The sequence below is a fragment of the Scardinius erythrophthalmus genome (assembly GCF_964197995.2).
Source record: "Scardinius erythrophthalmus genome assembly, chromosome: 7".
NCBI lineage: Eukaryota > Metazoa > Chordata > Actinopteri > Cypriniformes > Leuciscidae > Scardinius > Scardinius erythrophthalmus.
The window spans coordinates 44,348,541-44,371,938 of record NC_138227.1 but is presented as its reverse complement, the minus strand read 5'-3'; the positions used below and the strand labels follow the sequence as shown (position 1 = coordinate 44,371,938).

General features: G+C 40.8%; 1 protein-coding gene across 1 annotated transcript in view; it reads left to right on the top strand.

The window, feature by feature from the left end:
• Nucleotides 1-20,770: 20,770 nt before the first annotated feature.
• The window catches only part of LOC308693394 (P2X purinoceptor 4a-like), a 42,976-nt gene continuing 40,348 nt past the window's right edge, over nucleotides 20,771-23,398 (top strand). The window contains exons 1-2 of the mRNA XM_081370280.1: nucleotides 20,771-20,970; nucleotides 21,133-21,277. Of these exons, the coding sequence (XP_081226406.1) occupies nucleotides 20,849-20,970; nucleotides 21,133-21,277 (267 nt within the window). The 5' untranslated portion in view covers nucleotides 20,771-20,848. The remainder of the gene's footprint in view (nucleotides 20,971-21,132; nucleotides 21,278-23,398) is intronic.

Below are 23,398 nucleotides of genomic sequence, written 5' to 3'. Positions count from 1 at the left end.
TTGTGAGCAAATGACATATTAGAGTATTAAGGTGTGTGTGTGTGTGTGTGTGTGTACAGTGTACACAAGAGTACACACTCCAGCTTATGAAATGTGTTTTGTGTTGTAAGTGTTTGTTGCATATTTTAATGCCTTGATAACAGGGGTAGGGGGCTCCCACTTGAAGCACTGTGGCTCCTTAATATAACTAGCAAGATTATTAATACAATATGATATATAATTTAAAATAAAATGAAGAAATCTTCATTCCTTCCCATACCCACTAACATTTCCCTTAGTTTCAGATAACGTAAGCTAGCCAAACTGAGCCAAAGCTTCTGGCCTGGTTGCAAAGTAGTTGTAGAGTTTTTGACTGCATTAATAATAACGTAAACGATGGGCTATATATTAAATGTTCTAGCCTAAAAATGTTTGACAAGCTTTCTTCCAACTTACATTCTCCATCACGACGTGTGTTCGCGCAATGTTGTTGGTTACCTAGTAACGAACGTACGGTGGCCGAGAATGTGCCGTCAACTTCCGTGTGTTCGCGCATCTATGTTGCCTAGTAACGAACGCAATCTGGCCGAGATACGTGCAGGCGGCAACTTCACGTGTGCCTGTGCCTCGTATAAAACGTTATATATAAAGCTTGCAGGACAACTTGGTTGGCATTGCCTTATCAGCGTGAGAAATACACGGTGTGGCGTGTGAGTGTGTGAACTGGTTGAATTGCGTGTGTCTCACGGCCAATGCGTGAGACTTGAGAACCCTGATACACCAAAGGAAAAACTCTGTGTCACGGTGTGACAAAAATTAGAGGAAAGACTAAAGTCCTTGTGAATGCAGTGTTGTTGTGGAGACCTCCAGTGGACACCCGTCTCTATTGCACTGCGAGTCTGTTGCCATGGCAGCAAGGCCAATTGCCCGATTGACAGCAGGTGTGGAGTAATTACAGAGAGTGGTGTGAGAGGGACACGTATTCAGATGGGGCTTTAAAAATAGAGAGGAAGCAGACTGTGGGGTGGTTCTCCTCCCCGCCTAGGGGTTCTCCTCCCTGCCTGGGGGTTCTCCTCCCTGCCTGGGGGTTCTCCTCCCCACCTGGGGGTTCTCCTCCCTGCCTGGGGGTTCTCCTCCCGTGAGATACTGTGTTTGTCGGCGGGTTGTTTTGTATTTGAGGCTGGGCTGTGAAGCGGGCGAAGATTGAAGCTGAGAAGTGGAAAGAAGAGAGTGAAGTATTTGTCAACGAAAACCCAAGGAATATCGTCAGCAGTGGGGAAGACGCAAAGTGATGAGTATCGGATTCGTTGTTTATATGCACTAACACTGAAGTGGTGTTGAGAGTTTGGAAAGTGTGTGGCACGAGTGAACTAGTACACCGAGTGAATTGTTGATCTGTCTCCAACTTTTATCTGCTCCTCGCTGAATGTGACGATCGCTGCACCCGCCTTCTGCTGTCTCTGGAGAGAAGTTGAGCCCTTGTGAGAGACGAGAGTTTATCTGGTGGGAGAAAGACCGGTGGGTGAGTGCTGGCCCGAATGCACGGTGTGCGAGTGGGATGCAGTGCCTGAAGTGACGATTCACACGGTTTGTGTTATGGAGTGAAGTTCATCGTGTGGAGAAGTAATAGTAGTCTGCTGTGCACTCTCTCCTTACAGTCTTTCACCCGCCGTCTCCAAGGAAGGTTTTGATATATCAAGCGCCCAACTTACCAGTTTGAGACAGCCTGGCTCTGTTAATGCTGAATGTTTTATATGCTGTTGAACTGTTAAACCCTGCTACATTGTTACAGTGTACAGCTGAAGTGGAGTGTCTCGCTTAAAGCATCCTTCCTGTCTGGTGGTCTCCACACGCTCCTATCGAAAGTCGCTGCCCTGTTCAGAAAGAAAGCAGGTATTTCAGCTGAATGTTTCGTATGCTGTTGAACAGTTAAACCTTGCTGTATTGTTGCAGTGCACAGTCCAAGTGGAGCGTTTCGCTCGAAGTGTCCTCCCCGCCTGGTGGTTTCCACATGCCCCATTGAAGGCCTCCGCCCTGTTCAGAAAGAGAGAAGGTATCACCGTCGAGCGCTTGTATACCGCTGAACCGTTAAACCCTGTTGTATTGTTGCAGTACACAGCCGAAGGGGAGCGTCTCGCTCAAAGTGTTCTTCTGCCTGGTGGCCCTCCATGCCTACGTTGCAAGCCGCTGCCCCTGTTGAGAAGGAAAAGGAATAGCTGAGGCACATGCAAGTGTCTTCCTGTTGTCCAAGGTTCCCTCACGTTCCGGCTAAAGGCCCCCGTTCTAACTGGTCTGGCATAAAGGACACCTACCGGGATGTACTTCCCAATGACCTACCTGGACGGTGTGAGTTCCCTCCTGATCCCTCTCTAACGAGCTGCAGGGCCGCCACGAACGTTCTTCCCTCTACGGCCCAGGGGGCCATCGAATTGCTACTGGCGACCAGAAGGAAGATTTTAATTAGGACTTTCAAATTAATTGCTTTTAACTTAATAAAGAAACTGTTACTCCTTTATCCTCTTGTCTGTCCGGTCCTTGACACGCTCCTCGAGGTGGTACCCGGTCTCCAGGGGTGGGTGCAGTCTGGCTTGGCCCACCCCAACCTGTGACATGTGCAGTGAACATTTCAGCCCAGAAGATTACGAGGCAAAGATGGGAAATACAAAACGACTTCTGAAATCGTCAGCCGTGCCTGTACCTGTGCTGCTTTTCCAGCAAAATCCGGTATGTATTGAGTACTCCGTACTGTAGGGTGTGTTGTATTGTGTATTGATTGTGATGCTACATGTAAGGGATAATGTATATGCAGCAGGTTGTTATATAAGTCCATACAGTCTTGTATCACACTTTAGGGGCTTATTTCACGATAACAATCGTCTGTCTGTACATTACATCATAAGTAAGTTAAGGGACATTAATGTTTATGTTAATATACGTAATATTAACGTTTTAAGATAAGACATGACGTTAAAATGTCATAGACACACTTTTTGTTGTATAAATATTATATTTTTCTTTTAAAATGTAATCATGTATGATCTATTGTTGTAGGAAACACAAGGGGATCCTGTTGTTGCTACTCAATCAAGTCTCTGTTACACAGCTACACAAAAGGATGAGGAGACAGATGTCATGGGTGCATCAGCATTTTTTGAAGGTGTTCCACAGTCAACTCCAGTCAAACATAGCAGCAAAGAAGAGAATGAAGGAATTGTGGCAGGACTCAAATTGATGCTTAAAAGTCCAGAAACAATTCCAAGTAGGACAGGTCCATCAACATCTGGGACATACTGTCACAGTGTCTGGTTTGTGTTCCCTGGGTAAACACTAGAGGTCCCCTTCCCTCACGGTGTCACTCACTCATGAACTGCAATTCCCACAATTCCGTCTGAACCAATCACTGTTAATTACAATCAGCTCTCCGTCATCACTGTTTCAGCTGTTCCCCATTAGCTTTGTCATTTCCTTGTGTATTTATACCCTGTCTGTTTTAGTGTTTGTCACGGAGTCCTTGTCTTGTTCCCACACTTCTGTCGTTATTCAAGTCTGTTTGCCTGTGTATACCTTTTATGTTTTGGATTGCCTTTTTGGATTTTGACCTTTGCATGGACCTAGTTTGTGAGTACGGATTACCCTAATAAAACACTGCAATTGGATCCCCTGTTTCCCGTGTGTGGTATCGTGACACATACATTGCCTTCCCCCCAATACATTTCCATCAGTCAGTAAGTACTCGTATGTGTTTTGTCATGCAATGTTTTGCCCAGTTGTCATGTTATTATTATATTATTCTTGTTTATTTCAGACACGTGAATTATGGTCCATATTACAAAGAAAAAAGAGACACATAAAAAACAATACATTTATCTCCTGTATAGGCTCATAAGCCAGTTAGTCCAAATACTAGAAGAATATCGCACCGAGCTTAGTCCAGGGTTGGTCAATGCAGTGATGATACTGTTCGCCGAGCTCGAAAGCCTGCACATGCACCTGTACATAAGATTTGGCAGTACAGCAGGGCAGTTTGGCAAACCCACATTTATACACATTTGGCTTGCACTACTCCATCGTGGGACCCTCAGTAGCATCCGCAAAGCATCATTATACGCTACAATTAGCTTTTGCATACTACTCTTTTTGTAGCGCCTCCACAGGTGGGCAGTATACATGGTAGTGCAATACGCCTTAAAGAGTCTGATTTTAACAGGTGTTGAGCACATTCCAAACCTGCGGATCAGCATGTTAGCCTGTCCATAAAGCATGCCACACTGTCTGTAAATATATCTGTCATCAGACAAGTCTGCAGTCACATAGTGCCCCAAATATTTACATTCATTAGTGACCTTAAGTCTATTGCCTGACAAAAAGAAATCAGGGAATGCCAGTTTGGAGTCCTCTCTGCTCCGGGCTATCATGATAATGCTTTTCTTTGAGTTGTATCTTATATCAAAGTCTGTTCCATACTGAGAGCACACATGCAACAGCTCTTGTAACCCTGCACTATATGGACAGAAAATAACAAGGTCATCAGCGTACATCAGGTGGTTAATAGTACTGTTGCCAACCCTACAATGTTCCACAATCATTTAAAAACCTTGACAAGTCGTCCATATATACATTAAATAAAAACGGAGACAAAATGCTGCCCTGTCTTACCCCATTTGACACACAAAAAGATGCAGATAAACAATTTCCCCATTTTATAGACATTAACTGATGGCCATACCAGAAAACCAGAATTCTCAAAAGACATTTTGGAGCACCTTTCTTGTACAACTTAGAAAATAGTTTTTTCATGGTTTACATAGTCAAAGACCTTTGAGGCATCAATAAAACACATAAACATTGTTGTATTATGCCTATTATACAAATCCAAGATTTCTTTCAGAGCAAAAATGCACATATCTGTTCCATGCGTGGGTTTAAAGCCAAACTGGTTATCAGAGGTCAGAAAAAACTCTTCCAACTTATTCAAAATGGACTTTTCCAGCACCTTAGACAAAGTGCTGGCCAGAGCTATAGGTCTATAATTATCTTTACTATTAATTTTACCAGTTTTATCTTTTACAATTGGAACCAAATGACAGACAATAATCGTTCAGGTAAGACTCCATGTATTAGAAAGCCTGTAAAACAAATGGCGAGCAAGGGATACTGTTTGCTGCTGGCATATTTTAAATGCTCAGCAGATACCCCGTCTGCACCACATGCCTTATTGCAGTGTTTCCCAAACTTTTTTTCTGGGGACCCACATTTTAAAGTCGATAAATCCTTGTGACCCAAAAAACATTAGGCCCATATAGTTCATTTATCACGAAGAGAATTTATGCATTAACAAAATATGTATGACCATTTTTAAGGTCAGTTAAGCTTCCACTTAACTATTTAAAAGAGATACAGATATTTGACAAAGCACATTTTTTTTTATTTACCTGTTGTTGACAATAAGTAAAATGCAGAGGTGAAATGAGAAAGGAAGAGTTGACAGGGCATCTCATTGTTTTCATATTCTCATCATTACAGTGAACACAATTTATACTTAATGAGACAAAGTCCCAAGGCGTCATATACTGACGCTTTTGACATTTCATCCACATGCAACACATGGCACCCCAGGACCCCGCCTTTGGGAATGACTGCCTTATTGTAATCCAGCTTCATCACTATCTCAAGGACTACTTGTGAAGTGACAATCACATCTTCACTCTTCTCAATTTTGTCAACAATAAAAGAATTACTCTTAACAGCATTGAAAATGTCAAGGTAATGTTTCTGCCACATCTGTGCAATCTGTTCTGCTCCATTTACACCATCAATATGTGTTGGTAGTAACAGTTTATTGCTGCTCATTCTTTTTATTTCTTTCCAGAAATCTGTAGGGCTATTGCTTTGCAGTTTCCTTGCCAGTAAGTCAGCCTTGAGAGTGTTCTCATTACTTTTAATAAACCATAGTGCATATTTAAAGTTTGCCTTTGCTTTCTTCATGTACTCAAACACATGACCACACTTGGGTCTGCCTGATTCAGCCCAAGCTTTAAAGGCCCTTCTAGCCTCAGCATGGGACTGCTCCACATATTCATTCCAGCCTGGTTTAGCTTTATATGTCTTCATCTTATACAGAGGTTGACTTGAGGCAAGGAGATAATCTACAATCTTATCATACAATGAGCACAATTCAACTCTGTGTTGCAGATTCTGACAGTTAATATCATTACAGGTTACAGCACTCTAAGGCAACTCAATATTGCTCAGACTGGTTTCACCAGGTTTCAGACTGGTGTTGTTTGGATTATGTTGTCAAACAGTGGTTTACGTAACTACTTATAATTAAATTACTTTCACTTTAACCTCTACATGTATGTAAACATGTACTATTGCATTATGAATTGTTTTAGGAAACACCAAGGGATCCTGCTGTACAGCCTCAGCCAAGTCTGCTTTGTACATCAACAGAAAAGGATCAGGAGAAGGTTGTCCTGAATGTATCAGCACTAGAGGGTGTTCCACAGTCAACTCCAGTTAAACATAGCAGCAAAGAAGAAAATCAAGGAATTATGGCTGGACTCAAGTTCACGCTTAGAAGTCCAGAATCATTTGACAGAAGGACAGGTCCATCAACATCTGGGACATACATTGCCTTACCCCCCATAAGTTTATATCAGTCGGTAAGTACTCAGTAAGTGTTTTATCATGCAATTTTTTTTTACAAGTTATGATAGTTATGTTAGTTGTGATGTCTAAATATCTAAACATTTTTAAGTGTTGCATAACCTGCGATGCCCTCTGTGTGGTAGTGAAGCGCTCAGTGAAACCATCCACAGCAGGGCCGAAGAGACCAGTGGAGGAAATAGGAGATTCGGGGAAGTCGCGAAGTAGGAGATTCGAGGAAGTCACGAAGTAGGAGATTCGAGGAAGTCACGAAGTAGGAGATTCGAGGAAGTCACGACTCTTCCTACTTCGCGACCTCCTCAGCTCTCCTATTTCCTCCACTGGTCACTTCGGCCCTGCTGTGGATGGTTTCGCTGAGCGCTTCACTACCACACAGAGGGCATCGCAGGTTATGCAACACTTCCTGCCCAACCAGTATACAGTCCTGCCGTTCGGACTGTCCCTGGCCCCACACAGTTTTACGAAGTGCATGGATGCAGCACTTTCCCCCGAGACAGAAGGGAATGCGCATCTTGAACTACCTCAACGACGTTTTGGCCCAGTTGGAGACGGAACTGAACTCTCACAGATCTGTGCTCCTCAGCCATTTGGAATGCCTGGGTCAACACAGCCAAAAGCTCTCTGTTCCCCAGTCAGAAGATCTACAACACAACAGTTGTACCAGAAAGACTCGGTAGAAAAAATTATGTAACAAAAGCATATATTTATTAACAGCCCGGCAAGCAAATATTTATAAAGTTCTTTGGCATAGAACCGTCCATAGCGCGCAATCCAAGGTTAGAGGAAATAGGAGATTCGAGGAAGTCGCGAAGTAGGAAGAGTAGGAAGAGTCGCGGTCTTGATCTCTGTTAGGTTTAGCCATAAGTGGCGCTCCAGCACCACTAAGCTGGCCATAGCCCTCCCGATGGCCTGGGCGATGGCTTTTGTGGCGCGTGCCAAGACTTTGTCAGTTCTTTGTGATCTTCTGTGACGAACTGTGCTGATTGCTGCAGAGGGCCTGTTGGCCCCCAATTCATCCAGGCAGCTGCAATAGGGCTCCTCGACTGCTTTAGAAAGGACACGGATAAGTCAAGTCACCTTTATTTATATAGCGCTTTTTACAATACAGATTGTATCAAAGCAGCTTCACATTGACAACATGAAAATAGTACAACAAAGTTTGTTTCTAGAAGAAAATTGCGTCATCGTCCACCCTAAGTAAGGCAGATCAATAATACTGTTGAATATTAAATGTCCCCAACTAAGCAAGCCAAAAACCAAGGCAACAGTGGCAAGGAACCAAAACTCCATCAGTGACAGAATGGAGAAAAAAACCTTGGGAGAACCCAGGCTCTGTCGGGGGCCAGTTCTCCTCTGGCTAACGAGCGAACAGTGTATGATTATGATCCAGGCAGCGTTACAGGTCAGAAGTCAGATTGGTCGTGTCGATGAGGCCTTCACAGGGCTGATGAGGCTGGCACTTCAGGGATGCGTCATGGTCCAGGGTCCAGGTGGAGGTCCACCATCTGATCTGGATACGGCCGGGATCCAGCTGACTTCAGTAAACAGGGGAGGGACTGGTTGAGACTTCAGGACTGCGTTGTCATCATGTCCAGGCACAGGTCCTTCATCGGATCTGGATACGGCCTGGATCCGGTGGACTGCGGTATACCTCGGATAAACAGAGAGACTTATATTAGCTTAGACGCGATTCTTATGATGTAACGAGTACATCAGGAATTATGGGAAGTGATCCCGGTTCCGGCTGACCTAAACTATGCAGCCTATATTGAATTATAGAAGTCTATAATGTGTTATGTGTATGCTAGGTCAAAGAGATGTGTTTTTAGTCTAGCTTTGAACTGACAGAGTGTGTCTGCTTCCCTGACAATGTTAGGAAGACTGTTCCAAAGTTTTGGTGCTAAAAAGGAAAAGGATCTACCGCCAGCAGTCGATTTTGATATTCTAGGTATTATCAACTGGCCGGAATTTTGAGATCGCAATAGACGTGACGGACTATAATGCGTTAAGAGCTCGCTCAAGTACGGCGGAGCTAAACCATTTAGTGCTTTGTAAGTAATCAGCAATATTTTCAACGTTCAAAATATTTTAGCACGTGACTTTCAAATGAAAGATTGGTATCTTGGTATTGGTATACAGAGCAGCCATCAAGTGTTAGACAGTATTCTAGGTTATTACGTGAGGAGGTTTTTTGTCCAATAATTAGAATCTCTGTTTTTTTCAGAATTAAGTAGTAGGAAATTACTAGTCATCCAATTTTTTATATCAGCTATGCATTCCGTTAATTTTGTGAATTGGTAAGTTTCGTCAAGGCGTAAAGAAATATAGAGCTGAGTATCATCAGCATAACAGTGAAAACTAATGCCATGCTTCCTAATGATATCTCCTAATGGTAGCATGTACAGAGTGAAAAGCAACGGTCCTAGTACTGAGCCTTGTGGTACGCCATACTGAACTTGTGATCGATGAGACATCTCTTAATTTACTGCTACAAACTGATAACGGTCAGATAAGTTTGAGTTAAACCATGCTAATGCAATTCCACTAATGCCAACATAATTTTCAAGTCTATTTAAAATAATGTTGTGGTCAATATAGTCTAGATGGGATGTACCCAAAAAGTGAAAGTGAGGAGCATTTATGGGTACAAGTCGGGAACCGGCCTACTTTACATATGTCAAGGGTGCTGAATCCAAAAAAACTGGTACCCAAGCGAAATTGTGAGTTTTTGACCTTCTAATTTGCATATCAAAATGGCCACCAAATTGCCTGTCTTGCTCAGTCGTTGGACCATTTTCCCCTAGTTTTTTTGTAATTAGGCAATCAAGATGAGGAAATTAAGTTTCTAGATCGATAGTCAAGGGTCAGAGCAAAGATATAATGGAGGCTCACTGCCTTTTTTATGTATATATATATATATATATATGCAAAATACCAACTTTTAAGGTGAAATTAAGCATTATTTGTGTCATTTTTTAAGGCTGACATACATATTCAATCAATGTCACTCTTAAATGTTCCCAGTGTATATATGATATGTGATGTATTCCATATTACATAATAACTAAGAAAAACACCATTGCAAGTTGTCTGAGATTTAATTTTTTTTATGCAAATTAAGCATTTGTTCTCTAAATTCTAAGACGGGAAAAACCTTCCCTTGAACAGATCTTGTTAGGGGTTAACAGTTTAGGACCCAAGGACCAGATGTTAGAAAGAAGACCCGGAGTCAGAATTATAAAAAAATAGAAGAAAAGTTTTACTGAAGATAGTTTGCAGTTTCATCAGCAGAAGTTCAGCTTCAAGACTCACACAGGAGTTCGTAGGCCGCCCCGCTTACAGTTACAAAGATCACAGCAGTTATACCATTTCCAAGGTCTAAGCTACGTCCTTGCTTAAAGGTTGAATGATTCTCATTGGCTAAGAAATTGATAAACATAGTAATTTTCCACACATATACAGATAGACAGAAGCATATCTCCATAGATTATGCTGCTGACACTCAGACCCTGAAGTTAGGCACGTCGTGACCTTCCAGGTCGCAGATTTGGGTGGCTGGAAGCCATCATGTCCCGAACAACAACTCAGTCAATCTCCAACAATGCCAGTGGTTCCTTAACCTGGAAGCAAGAAGACTAACACACACCGACACACATCTTTTCCAAGGTTGAATATGGCCAGGCTCTAACTATAAACAGGAGTCTCGTCTCAAAACATCAAGATAACAAGTTCTTTCTCTCAGGACAGGACAATTTATTCTAAATGGAAAGTATAGGCTTTAAATGACAAATGGTCCCTTAAACTATAGACTTCAATGACCCCTATGTATTTTAACATGTTGAAGACCTTTCTCAAACACAAAACCAGTCCCTATTTCATTTCTGGAAGCTGGGATAAATAGGCAAGCACTGTTACTGCATTCAAATATCAAATACAGACATTAAAGAATACATGAAAAGAACATTTCCGCAATCACACTGGTAACATCTATAACAAAGTAAAATCTCCAGAGAAGTCATTCAACTAATTTGATATTTATAAGGAAAAGTATTGATTAATACCTTGATGATAATCACTCATCACATATACTTTGAAGCAGCAGTGGATTCCAATCCACCCCCTTCAATCTACAGATCACATCTTGTTTCTGTATATTTTCATTCATGTTTGTAGCTTAATTGCTTAGCTTTTTTCTGTTAGATTTTTAGTTCTGTAGTTCACTCCCTCTGTAAATTGTTTTTGGTAAATTGTTTTTATACCTTTCTAGTTTGCTTGTGTGCCATTTGTCTTTGGAATTTCATTTTGATTAGTATTTCTTTCTGCAGTCCTTTTCCAAGTTCTTTGGTTACCCCTTGCCTTGGTATACTTGAGGACTACAACTCCACGTTTAAACAAGGACATTGGTCATCACTCTGACATGCACACATTGCACTGCATAACAGCCCTGATTTTCGGCATTTGCACTGGCGTGTTGAGCATTGTTTTTTACAGGTACACAGGATAATTTCCAGGCAACTTTCAGGTATTGGATTCTGTGACATAAGAATGGGCTGTAGTCCTGAACTGCCATGTTTCCATCCCATGTCCAAGGGTGAAGGAAGCTCAGGTGTGGCATAGTGAGCATTTCTCCAAACCATTGCCTGGTAGTGTACTCTCACTCAGAGCACATAGAGCACAGGACCATTTTACTCGAACACCTCGAGAATCTGGGTCTCAGAGTCAATTGGTCTCCCAGTCAGAAAATATCTTTTCTGGGCACAGAGCTGGACTCGCTGTCTAAAACAGCGCAGCTATCGCCGCAGCGCGCACTGAATATTCAGCGCATGACGGAATCCTTCCGCTGTGGCGGTATTGTCCCGCTCAGGAAATTTCAGAGAACGCTGGGTCTAATGGCCTCAGCATCATCAGTACTTCAGCTGGGTCTGCTTCGCATGCGCCCACTGCAGTTCTGACTGAAAGCGCGAGTACCGAGCCGAGCGCGGACCTCCGGTCTGCTTCATCTCAAGGTCGGTCGGTCAGAAATGCATCTCAGCTCTGAATCCTTGGAAAGCAACCGACTGGTACCAATCAGGTGTAATCCTCATCGTGAGGATCCTCCTCGGATCCGTCAAACAAGACGAGGCCACTCGCGTCACAAGAATGGCACTGGTCTGAATGGGAGAACAACCAGTGTTGGGCAAGCTACTTGGAAAATGTAGTGAGCTAAGCTAGCAGTTACTCTACATTAAATGAAGCTTCACTACATTGTGTGTGTGTGTGTGTGTGTGTGTGTGTGTGTGTGAGAAAGATATCTATCTCTCTCCATGGAAACAAGTTTCTGCCACCACATATCAAGAGGTGGCCAGGCTGGACCCCGAGATTTTTAAGTGGTTTAAGTGTTTATTCACACGACACAATAGAAGCTTTTCAAAATTTGCATCGGAAAGACGGTTTCTCTTTGGTCGGAAAATGTCTTTTCCTACACTAAAGAGTTGTTCACAAGCTGCACTAGCAGGAACTCCTGTGTTGTACTTCAGGAAGATCTTCTTCATCATCTGCAGGTTTTGGAATGCATTGACAAGGTTGGTTTCGGGTGATTGCAAGTAGCCGTCCACTTCATTCAGAACTGTTCTTGTTCTGAGTGAGGGGAAGTATCCAGTTATTTCATCGCCATCATCAGTTGGGTCCTCACCATCTGTCTGCATGTGATCATCTGGGTATTGAGTTTGAAGCAGGTTAACTTCTGCTTTCAGGTTTGACACAACATCAGCCTTCTTTCCACTGGGGATGTACTCCAGAGGCTAAGAGCAACCTTGCATCTTGAAAAATGTATCCAAACCTCCTCTTCACCCCATTGATGACAGCATCTACCAGTGGGTTACAGTGATGCATGTTTGCCTCATGCTTCATCTGCTCCATTCTATTGAGGAGAATTGAGATTGTTGGCACCAACACTCCTGTGTAGGCCATTTTATCTGATTGTAGTACGTCAAGGGCCTTGGTCAGAGGCGCCATAACCTTAAAGATGCACAGGAAAGACAAGGAATAAATAACAATTACTCAAAGTAATAATATTATAAGTTTTCTTATTCATAATCATCATCATTCTAATAAGTAGTAGTTGTTTAACATTCAGTTAACAACCTGGGGAAAAAAATTCCCCACACTAAGCTCAGTTAGAGGTATGTGGTTGCCTTTATGTTCAGACAGATACATGGATTACAACATGAACACCGGTTAACTTAAGTACATATCAAAATAAAGGTAATATTTACCAGAACATACTCCTGTATGAAGGTGAGTTCTGTTGCTCTGAAGCGAGTCACCAGAAGCTTCTCACAGGTCTCCTGGAGGTCTTGTTCTTTTGTCAGGATACAGGTATTCAAGCGCTCCATGGCATGGTAAGTGGAGTTCCACCTTGATGGACTGGGAACTATCAGCTGGAACCCTAGCTTGTCTTTGATAATGTCTGAAGCTTGTGTGCTTCTGTGTTGCTTGTTCCACAGTCCCTGGCATTTGCCAATTGTTGATCTGGATCCTTTTTTAAAGGCCTCTGACTGGGTCAAAGGAGCCTCAATGTCTCTCGCTGCAACCAGGTTGAGGGTGTGGCAGGCGCATCGCTGATGAAGTGGGAGACTTTAGTCTTCTTCTGTTTTATTAAAAATGTCTGTGGCATTTATGAAGACAGTGTGTCCCTCCTCGTCTTCCTCATCCTCCTCTTCTCGGTCTTGAATGGTTCTTTGAACTTCTGCGAAGACATTGAAAGCCTTCACAAAATTTTAACCATTATCTGTGGTTGTAACGGTCACCTTGTCTTTTATGTTGAAATCTCTGTGCACATCTTGCAACATCTCAGCTAAAACATCATATGTGTGGTGCCCTATGATCGTGCGACAGGCTAATGCCCCAGAGCAGATGCTTAATGTTTCTTGGTTTATCCAGTGGATAGTCACCCCAAGGAAGCTTCTGTTGTTTGACGACCACACATCTGTTGTAGTACATGGTTCTGTTTGGACAAAATCATAGACAGTGTGCTTTTCATTGATGCATACTCATCCTCAAGCATTCTTCCCAATGTTCTCCTGGACATCAAATGCATAGAGGGTAAAATCTCTCTGAATAAATCTGTGTATTCTGGTCTCTCCACAGTGTTAAGTGGATGCAATCCTTGAATGATGAAGTTAAGGATCAAATTGTCAAATTGGGTTAGGGTGGGTCTACCTCCTCTGAAATACTGTGCTACACTGCCTTGTATGAGGGGAACAGCAGACATCCCAACCTACAAAAAGTCATTTCAGGGAGGTAATGACTCCCCTCTGGTAATGACAGGGAGGTATTTACTCTGGTAAATTACTCTGGTAATGACAGGGAGGTTCATGTAGCCTTGGCAACTAGCCGGCCTGAATAATATGCACATGAATTGAATGAAACTTGTTGAACTCACCTCAACATGTCCTTTACAATCATTTAACCCGCCATGGGCAGTGCTGAAGTCACTGTTACAAACTATACAGTGTGCAAGACTGTCATTATATTTTACTCTTATAAGACAGGTGTACACTTTCGTGTAGTCTGGCGTAAAATGTGTCTTATACTTTCATTTTTTTGGGGCACTCTCACTCTGCCATGACCCTCCTGTTTCTAGATACACTGAACTGATTAATTCAGTTCAGGAGAAGAGATAAAAGCCCGCCCACACTGACAATTGATTGGTTGATTTACCGAAACAGGCCAAACAGGATGCTCTCTATCTTACATGCGCTTCATGAGGAACACACGTACACTAGCACACACACGCAACGTCTCTCGCTCCCTCTCCCTCTCTGCCGTGCGCGCGCTACACAGTTTGGAGCACAGTCTCTGTCTCCCATGCGCGCTCTTGCCCGCTCTAGATTCCGGGAGATTTGAACTAATTTGCGGGCATCAGGGAGCCGCTATCAATATGCTTCCGGGAGACTTGGAATGTCTGGAACAGGGTGTTCCTCCTCCTCATTCCTGGGTGCACTCCTTTTCTTGGCGTGCTCACGTTCCATTTCCATGGAAGCCATTTTAGTTGGGTGAACCCTCTATAAAATGTTAAAAAAATCATAATTTCAGAATAATCTAGACTTTTCACTTTAAACTTTCCCTCCGATCCTTAATTCTTTCCCCACCTCTTCCCTCCTATATGTACTGTATTTGTTTATTTAAGTTTGGGTAACACTTTATAATAATGTTCAGTTATAAGTCCCTTAAAAGTTATTAGTTAATGATGAACTAATCATTTACAAAATATGACTATACATTCATAAATTATTAATATGTTTTATGCTAACATTTTATGAATGTTTTAATTCAGTTATAAGTCATTTATAAATTCTAGTACATACGTTCATAAATTATTGTGGTATGCTATACCGTATATATCCGTGATTAATAGTTTACACTTACAGTGGGTACGGAAAGTATTCAGACCCCCTTAAATTTTTCACTCTTTGTTATATTGCAGCCATTTGCTAAAATCATTTAAGTTAATTTTTTTCCTCATTATTGTACACACAGCACCCCATATTGACAGAAAAACACAGAATTGTTGACATTTTTGCATATTTATTAAAAAAGAAAAACTGAAATATCACAAGTATTCTGACCCTTTGCTCAGTATTTAGTAGAAGCACCCTTTTGATCCAATACAGCCATGAGTCTTTTTGGAAAAGATGCAACAAGTTTTTCACACCTGGATTTGGGTATCCTCTGCCATTCCTCCTTGCAGATCCTCTCCAGTTCTGTCAGGTTGGATGGTAAACGTTGGTGGACAGCCATTTTCAGGTCTCTCCAGAGATGCTCAATTGGGTTTAAGTCACGGAGTTGTTGTGAAGCCACTCCTTCGTTACTTTAGCTGTGTGCTTAGGGTCATTGTCTTGTTGGAAGGTGAACCTTCGGCCCAGTCTGAGGTCCAGAGCACTCTGGAGAAGGTTTTCGTCCAGGATATCCCTGGACTTGGCCACATTCATCTTTCCCTCGATTGCAACCAGTCGCCCTGTCCCTGCAGCTGAAAAACACCCCCACAGCATGATGCTGCCACCACCATGCTTCACTGTTGAGACTGTATTGGACAGGTGATGAGCAGTGCCTGGTTTTCTCCACACATACCGCTTAGAATTAAGGCCAAAAAGTTCTATCTTGGTCTCATCAGACCAGAGAATTTTATTTATCACCATCTTGGAGTCCTTCAGGTGTTTTTTAGCAAACTCCATGCAGGCTTTCATGTGTCTTGCACTGAGGAGAGGCTTCCGTCGGGCCACTCTGCCATAAAGCCCCGACTGGTGGATGGCTGCAGTGATGGTTGACTTACTACAACTTTCTCCCATCTCCCGACTGCATCTCTGGAGCTCAGCCACAATGATCTTTGGGTTCTTCTTTACCTCTCTCACCAAGGCTCTTCTCCCCCGATAGCTCAGTTTGGCCGGACGGCCAGCTCTAGGAAGGGTTCTGGTTGTCCCAAACGTCTTTCATTTAAGGATTATGGAGGCCACTGTGCTCTTAGGAACCTTAAGTGCAGCAGAATTTTTTTTGTAACCTTGGCCAAGATCTGTGCCTTGCCACAATTCTGTCTCTGAGCTCTTCAGGCAGTTCCTTTGGCCTCATGATTCTCATTTGCTCTGACATGTGCTGAGTCCCAATTCGCATACTATCCGTCCTAAATAGTATGCGAAACTAGAATTAGTACGTCCCAAATCGTAGTATGTTGAAATGAGTATTCCAAAGATACCCGGATGGTCTACTATTTCCGGTTAGAATTCGAAGTGCAGATCAATGCACACTCTAACGGCTAATATTGCCCACAACCCATTGCGTGCGGGAGGGAGGAGCTTTGCGGTGAGCTTTGGTGGTGATGTAAACATGGCAGTCGGATGCAGCAACGGAGATGCGCCCTCAGTTTTTAAGTGTAAGAATTCAAATGTTTAACCCTAATTAAAGTTATATTTTATTGTCTCGTAATATTAATGGGTTTATGTTGTGCCAAAAAGTACCGTGTTTATCTTGTAGGGTCCGATGAAGATACCGAACTCCTCATTGCAGGCTACAAAACAATAAATAAAAAGGCTCTAGTACAGTGTCATGCAAGTGTCTTTTTTTATGTATTTCTTTTGATGTTTCTGTCTGACTTATTTGTAGTAATACTGTGGCTGTACATATGTTAACTTTATCAGTCCAACCAAAGAAACATGGTTACTACACTTTTACTATAGTAAAAGCATGGTTCATTTTCATCGGGTTATTTTTAAGTATTATACATAAGTATAAGATTAAGTATAAAATACGTTAAACAATAGTTACACTATAAACTTTAAATATTTTAACTCAGAAAATAAGTAGCGCTAGCTTTCGTTACACACATTTGCACATGAACGTCAGAACCAGCCGCCTCACAAACGACCTGCGTTTGGTTGATCTACGACGACGCCCTGCTTCACTCCTCAATTTGGTAAACACATTTTAAATGTATTGTGGAAAAAAAATTGGGAATAGTAAATAAAATTATATTGGATATATAAGAATGAATGAAATGTTAAATGTTTTGTTAACAGTCGCGGTGTGCGTAACTAGGCAACCACGTTCAAGTTCACGTTGCATGACGTCATCGAAGTATGTCCCAGAACGTGCATACTTTTTTGCTACACACTCAAAAGTATGTACTTTTTCATCACAAAAAAAGTACATACTTTTAAGTCGTAGTATAAGTAGGCGAATTGGGACTCAGCCACTGTAAAGATTTTATTTTTAATTTGACCACTGAAAAAGGTCTTGCGCCAGGTTTTCCGATACACACACTTGATTGAGTCAATTTTTGCTGAAGAAGCACATTTACATACACCAAACTTTACAGTTTTATTCCTATCTATCTTCTGAAGCCGGTTTTTACAAAGGGGGTTAGTTCATATATAATTTGATATAAAAGTTTTATGACTAATACTTTACTACTAATACTTTATTACTAGTATACTAATACTACTTTGAAAATTCTTTTCTTTTTTTTTTTTTTTTCTGGCTGTTGACAGTATTTTCAGATTTCGGAGTGATACAAAGAGATATCCAAAATCTCCTCTGTAAAAAAAAATAAATTAAAAAAATAATTTTTAACCTGACTTCATCCAATGTTCAGATTTCTGTTCTATAAATGTATGCAAATTAGTGCATATTTAAACATAACATGTCAGAAAACTTGTAATACAAAACATGTTTGCAATTAATGTATTCAATATGGCTGTAGATCTATTAGTTGTTGTTTTTTAACATATTACACGTGTGTCTTGCCTTAAACGTGAATACGTATATGAAAGATTGTATAATTGTACAGTGTAAAAGACACGTTTGGATTTGAAATAAAAATAATGACTAAATGTTGTGTTTGTAGTAAACAGCCGCGAGCCAGCTGCGCACTGCAAATGCGTCATGAGTGAAAACACGACGAGCGCATGAGCACATCAGAGTATATGCGTGAACCATGCACTGAGAGCTGTAAGGTCTTATATAGACAGGTGTGTGGCTTTCCTAATCAAGTCCAATCAGTATAATCAAACACAGCTGGACTCAAATGAAAGTGTAGAACCATCTCAAGGATGATCAGAAGAAATGGACAGCACTTGAGTTAAATATATGAGTGTCACAGCAAAGGGTCTGAATACTTAGGAACATGTGATATTTCAGTTTTTCTTTTTTAATAAATGTGCAAAAATGTCAACAATTCTGTGCTTTTCTGTCAATATGGGGTGCTGTGTGTACAATAATGAGGAAAAAAAAATGAACTTAAATGATTTTAACAAATGGCTGCAATATAACAAAGAGTGAAAAATTTAAGGGGGTCTGAATACTTTGTGTACCCACTGTATTACACTGATATTAAGTGATGCAGAAAGTGTAAATGACTTGTAGGAAAACAGTAATTTACTCCACACTGAACACAAGCCTGTACTGATAAGTTAATTTAACTAACATAACCTACTGTAAGCCCCTGACTGTAAGTCATTTATAAATGACCATCTGCTTGAAAACAAATAAAGTACTTCTTAAAAATACTGCATGTTTGTAACGGTCACCAGCTGGAGTGCCCATGAGAGCCACCAGAGGGCACTCCACACCAGACTTTCATGTTCACTCACAGACTACATCTCCCATCATTCTCTGCCTGGACTCATCAGCACTCATTATCACATTCACCTGTATCTCATCTTCTTGTTTAGTTCACCTCATATAAGCCTGGTTCACCCCTTCACTCACTGTGAAATTTTGTATGTTGTTGCACTGCATTTCCGAGCGTTTTCCCTGGTTTCATGTCTCTTGGTTTTTGGATTTCTTACACAATGACAATAAAGTACTTGAATTTATGAATGTAGTCATGTTTTATAAATGATTAGTTCATTAATAATTTATAAATGACATAACTGAATAACAAAACATTTATATAAAATGTTATCATACCACTTTTTATTCATTTATGAATATATAGACATGATGTTTTGTAAATGATTAGTTCGTCATTAACTAATAACTTATAAATGACTTATAACTGAGTTAACAAAACATTTTTAAAATGTTACTGTTATCCATTGTTACTGTTATTCATTATTAATATTTCCCCTTTGAGCTAATATCATTACACAGGTTTAGAAAACAATTCCACCACTGACCAGGAAAAACCTAGTCTAAAGTCAGTGGCGCGTTGCGCATGTTATTCAGATGCTATTTTAAGGGCGCATGCTTGGCCATAACCAATGTAGCGTGTGCACAACGCGCATACACTTTGCTTCTCTACTCTACACAGACGCAGTAGTTCTCATTTTTAGAAAACCATACATTATTACAGGGAAAAATATTAACACACGAGGGAAATCTTTATTGTGTCCATGAAGATGTGAAAAAATAGCCATAAATCTAGCTTACACATTTACCCCCATATACGTCTGTGTAACCTAAGTTAATTTGGGTGGGTTCCTCCCATCCCCATACGACGTCACTTCTCTGTGTTTTACGGCCCTGACGAGAACGTCGGTCTCCTCGGCTGTGAACCGCTCCTGGCAAATCCGCCGTTATAATAGCAATCCGCAATGGAACAAGCGCGCCTGCTCTTAAAGGGAATGTGAGTTGTCGTTGATTGGTTTATTTCATGTTACGCCCAAACCACACCTATGAATAATGAAGCTACTTCAGACCAACCCATTTTAGATTTGCGTCGGGCGCAAGAGTCATTTATCCCGCCGGTATAATAGCAACAGCGCCCGAGACCCGCCCACAAAGTTAGTTGCGTTTCACACTTGATACTTGCGTTTCAGATCGTTAAAATAGGGCCCTAAGTGATCCCTGACGGATCCATGACGTTGTTTTCACCGGGGGCTGAACGGACCGGGCGACCCGATGACGGAGCTGGGACAGTGTGCACAGGAGGAACCGCACCAGCACGGATTCTTGGTTCTTGCTTCAGCATCCCATGTTGAACTCCATCATATCGCTGGGATTCTAATCATCCGATCTAAAGTGAACGCTACACACTACCGCATTTTTTGAAGCAGATGCAGAAGTGAAGTCCCGTCTCTCTTACCTGCACAAAATGTACCCAGGCACAAAAGATAATAGCACTGTCCTTTTTCTTATTCAATGTCCTGACAGGCTATAATTCACATTAATTGACCATGACGATGATAAATTGAAATACAATAACTACTGAAAACACACTGAATCACGACCGCTCCCACTGAATTATTCTGCACTGAGCAAACGCCCTCTCGTGACGTAATATATCGCGATGATAAAAAAAAAGTGTTTTTCAACATGGTCAAATAAACTGTCACGTTTTCTACTAAATTTGTGCCCTAATACTAGTTGCATAACTAATTAATGAACCCCCCAACACATACACATTAATCTCTATCCTAAAACTACTGTAGAATAAATGATTCTTAGACTGTACAAAAAAAAAGACCTTCAAGGCATAAGCAAAAGACTATAGTTTCTTTATGACATGTTCTGTACTCTAAAGACAAATTTCAAGCATTTTAACTGTCCAGTAGAGCTCAAAACACTTCACTCTCAGTGTGTCTGTGCAGTCTTTTTAGTACACGCCTACAAACTTCTTCGACCTCACAACCTTCTCACGACCTCTTTCACTTTTTCTCAAACAGAAAGAGAAGAGAACGTGGGAGGATTGAAATCTCAACTATATGAAGCAGCCTAAATCACAGTGATGAATTTTTTGAAGAGGCTTTTTTGTCAATACTCTACACCACAAATACTAGTGGTAAAATCCTGTAGAATCGGAATATTGTATCGCGTGTATCAGATCTCAGTGATTGCTTTGATTTTCAAGTAAGTTGCAACCTTAGAAAATTCAGAGTCATCAATTTACAGTGTAGTCTTTATCTAATGATTTGTAAACAAATGACATTCACACAGTTAATTTCACAGAACTTCAGCATACAATAGTAATGTTTACTTATACTTTTTTACTTGTATGTGATTCTGTTACAGTTATGTGATTCTGCGTCGAGACCACCAGACCACTGACAACATCCTCAGCTCTGTCACAACCAAAGTGAAAGGCATCACTCTAACAAACACCAGCGAGCTCGGTGCACAGATCTGGGATGTGGCTGACTACATCATCCCATCTCAGGTAGTCTGTTGATATGGTGAGAGGTACAGGCTAGCAGTAGCGCGGGAAGGTGGGCCCCCCTCGTCATAGCATCAGCACCCCCAAGTGGGGGGCTGTAGACTAACATAATATTGTACTTTAAAAACGTGAAATAAAAATAAATAAATGGACAGCGTTAACTAACTCTATTATGCCTAATGTAGTGAGTGTTCAAGCTACGGAGAAAATGAAATAAAGTTTTAATTTGTTATGCTTTGTTCCGATCAGAGCTTGTGAGCGAAGAGCGCATTTCTGAATATTCCGCTCCCTCGCTCATTCCGCTCAGGGTCGCTCGCTCAAACCGGCCTGCTGGTTCGAAAATATGTGGAATAAGGGCTGCCTCCGACTAAAGTTTTTTCCTAGTCGACTAGTAGTTGTTCATTTAAGCCATTAGTGGACAAATCGCCCTTTTATATTAATTTTATTACTTAAATACTGTTGGCTATATACAGGATAATGAGCGTGTACATAGTATAGCCGCACTCAAGCGCATGGCCGCACACATAAAGATTGCCACAAAGAACCGGCAAAAGTATGAATGTGTCAAAAATAGCAAGGAGACATTTAATTGTTTTTTTAATAAACTGGTGTTAATTCTGTGTCGCTGCAAAGATGAAGTTGGCGATGCGGACTCGCATGAACGCCAGAGAGAAATACATGTGAAATGCACATTTCATATGGATTACATCAGAGAGTAGCCTATTTATTTTCGTTTTGAATAGTTTCGTTTAAAAGTAGACAATTCACACTTTCTATAATAGATAGCCTATATTTCTCAAATCTGTGATGCACAAGCTGAGTTTCGGCGCCCTCCAGTTCACGTGCAATGCAAGTGATTGTGCCGGCGCCTTATTACATTGTCTGCTATATAGGCCTATTTGCTTCTTATTTATTAAATACAGGCAATTGGTTGATAAAACATTGATCAAAATTAAGATACAATTTATACAAAACGAAAATCTTTTAAAAATTGTCATTCTACAAAACAAAACTCAATGAAGTGGTCAAAACCATGTCTTACCCACTCCATGTCTCCAGTCATATTTCGCATCTCATGATGTATCTTTATCTTTCTCATGCTGCATATGCTCACTTTCATAATCAACATTGATTAAATTAAAAAATAACATTAGCCTATAATATTTAAACATAAATATGAAACTAAATGTTTTCTTTATTGGCTACAACACATATACAGTACAGAGAAATTTTATGTCTTGTTGTCAGCCACAACATAATGACGTCACATATTTTCCAACCCAGCCCCCAGCCCCCCTAGCATGAAACAGCTTCCAGCGCGCCTGCAGGCTAGATGATTTTAATTGCACAAATGAACCCTTGACAGTGCCAACACATCACCTCAATGATCACAGAGAAGTTATTGGCTGAAGGATTTTTTGCATGCTCATTCACTGCTTTGTGTTTGCTCTATTAACTTACAAGAGTTATTTACAATGTTAGTAAAAGAAAAAAGTATGCTATAATACAGTGGTTCTGATGAGCCTTTTGTGTTATCACTATTTTACCACATTGTGTGTAATTTTGTGTTGTCTTTGTTAAGAGGGATAAAAACTTGTTCGGCTAAAAGTAGCCCAAACTGTATTGTTCTTAGACTCACCTATGTGTTAAGAAATAACACAGGATGTGTGGTTTTTAACAGGATGTGTGGTTTTTAACAGGATGTGCGATTTTTAACGAATTAGTTTTAAGAGTGTGTTATAATTACAAACAATGCATACAGTATTTTTTATTTACAGGCAGAAAAACAGTGACTTCGATTGCCATCCCTTGTGAAAAAAAAGTGCACTTAAGTGTACTTTTATAAAGTGTACTTATTACATAAATAATATACTTTAAATATATACACTTAAGTGTGAATTAAATGCCATCTTTTCGGCGCACTTAATGCACATTAAGTGTAATTAATTTCAAATATATCATATATTAAGTTGAAATAAAATGTAATAAGTTGCCATTAAGAGTGATTGTTTGGAACAACTTAATTGGTACTTTATTACAACTTTATATATACTTTCATAATTGCTTCTAGTGTTTTTAAAATATACTTAAAGTGCACTACAAAATGTAATGACATGCAATTAA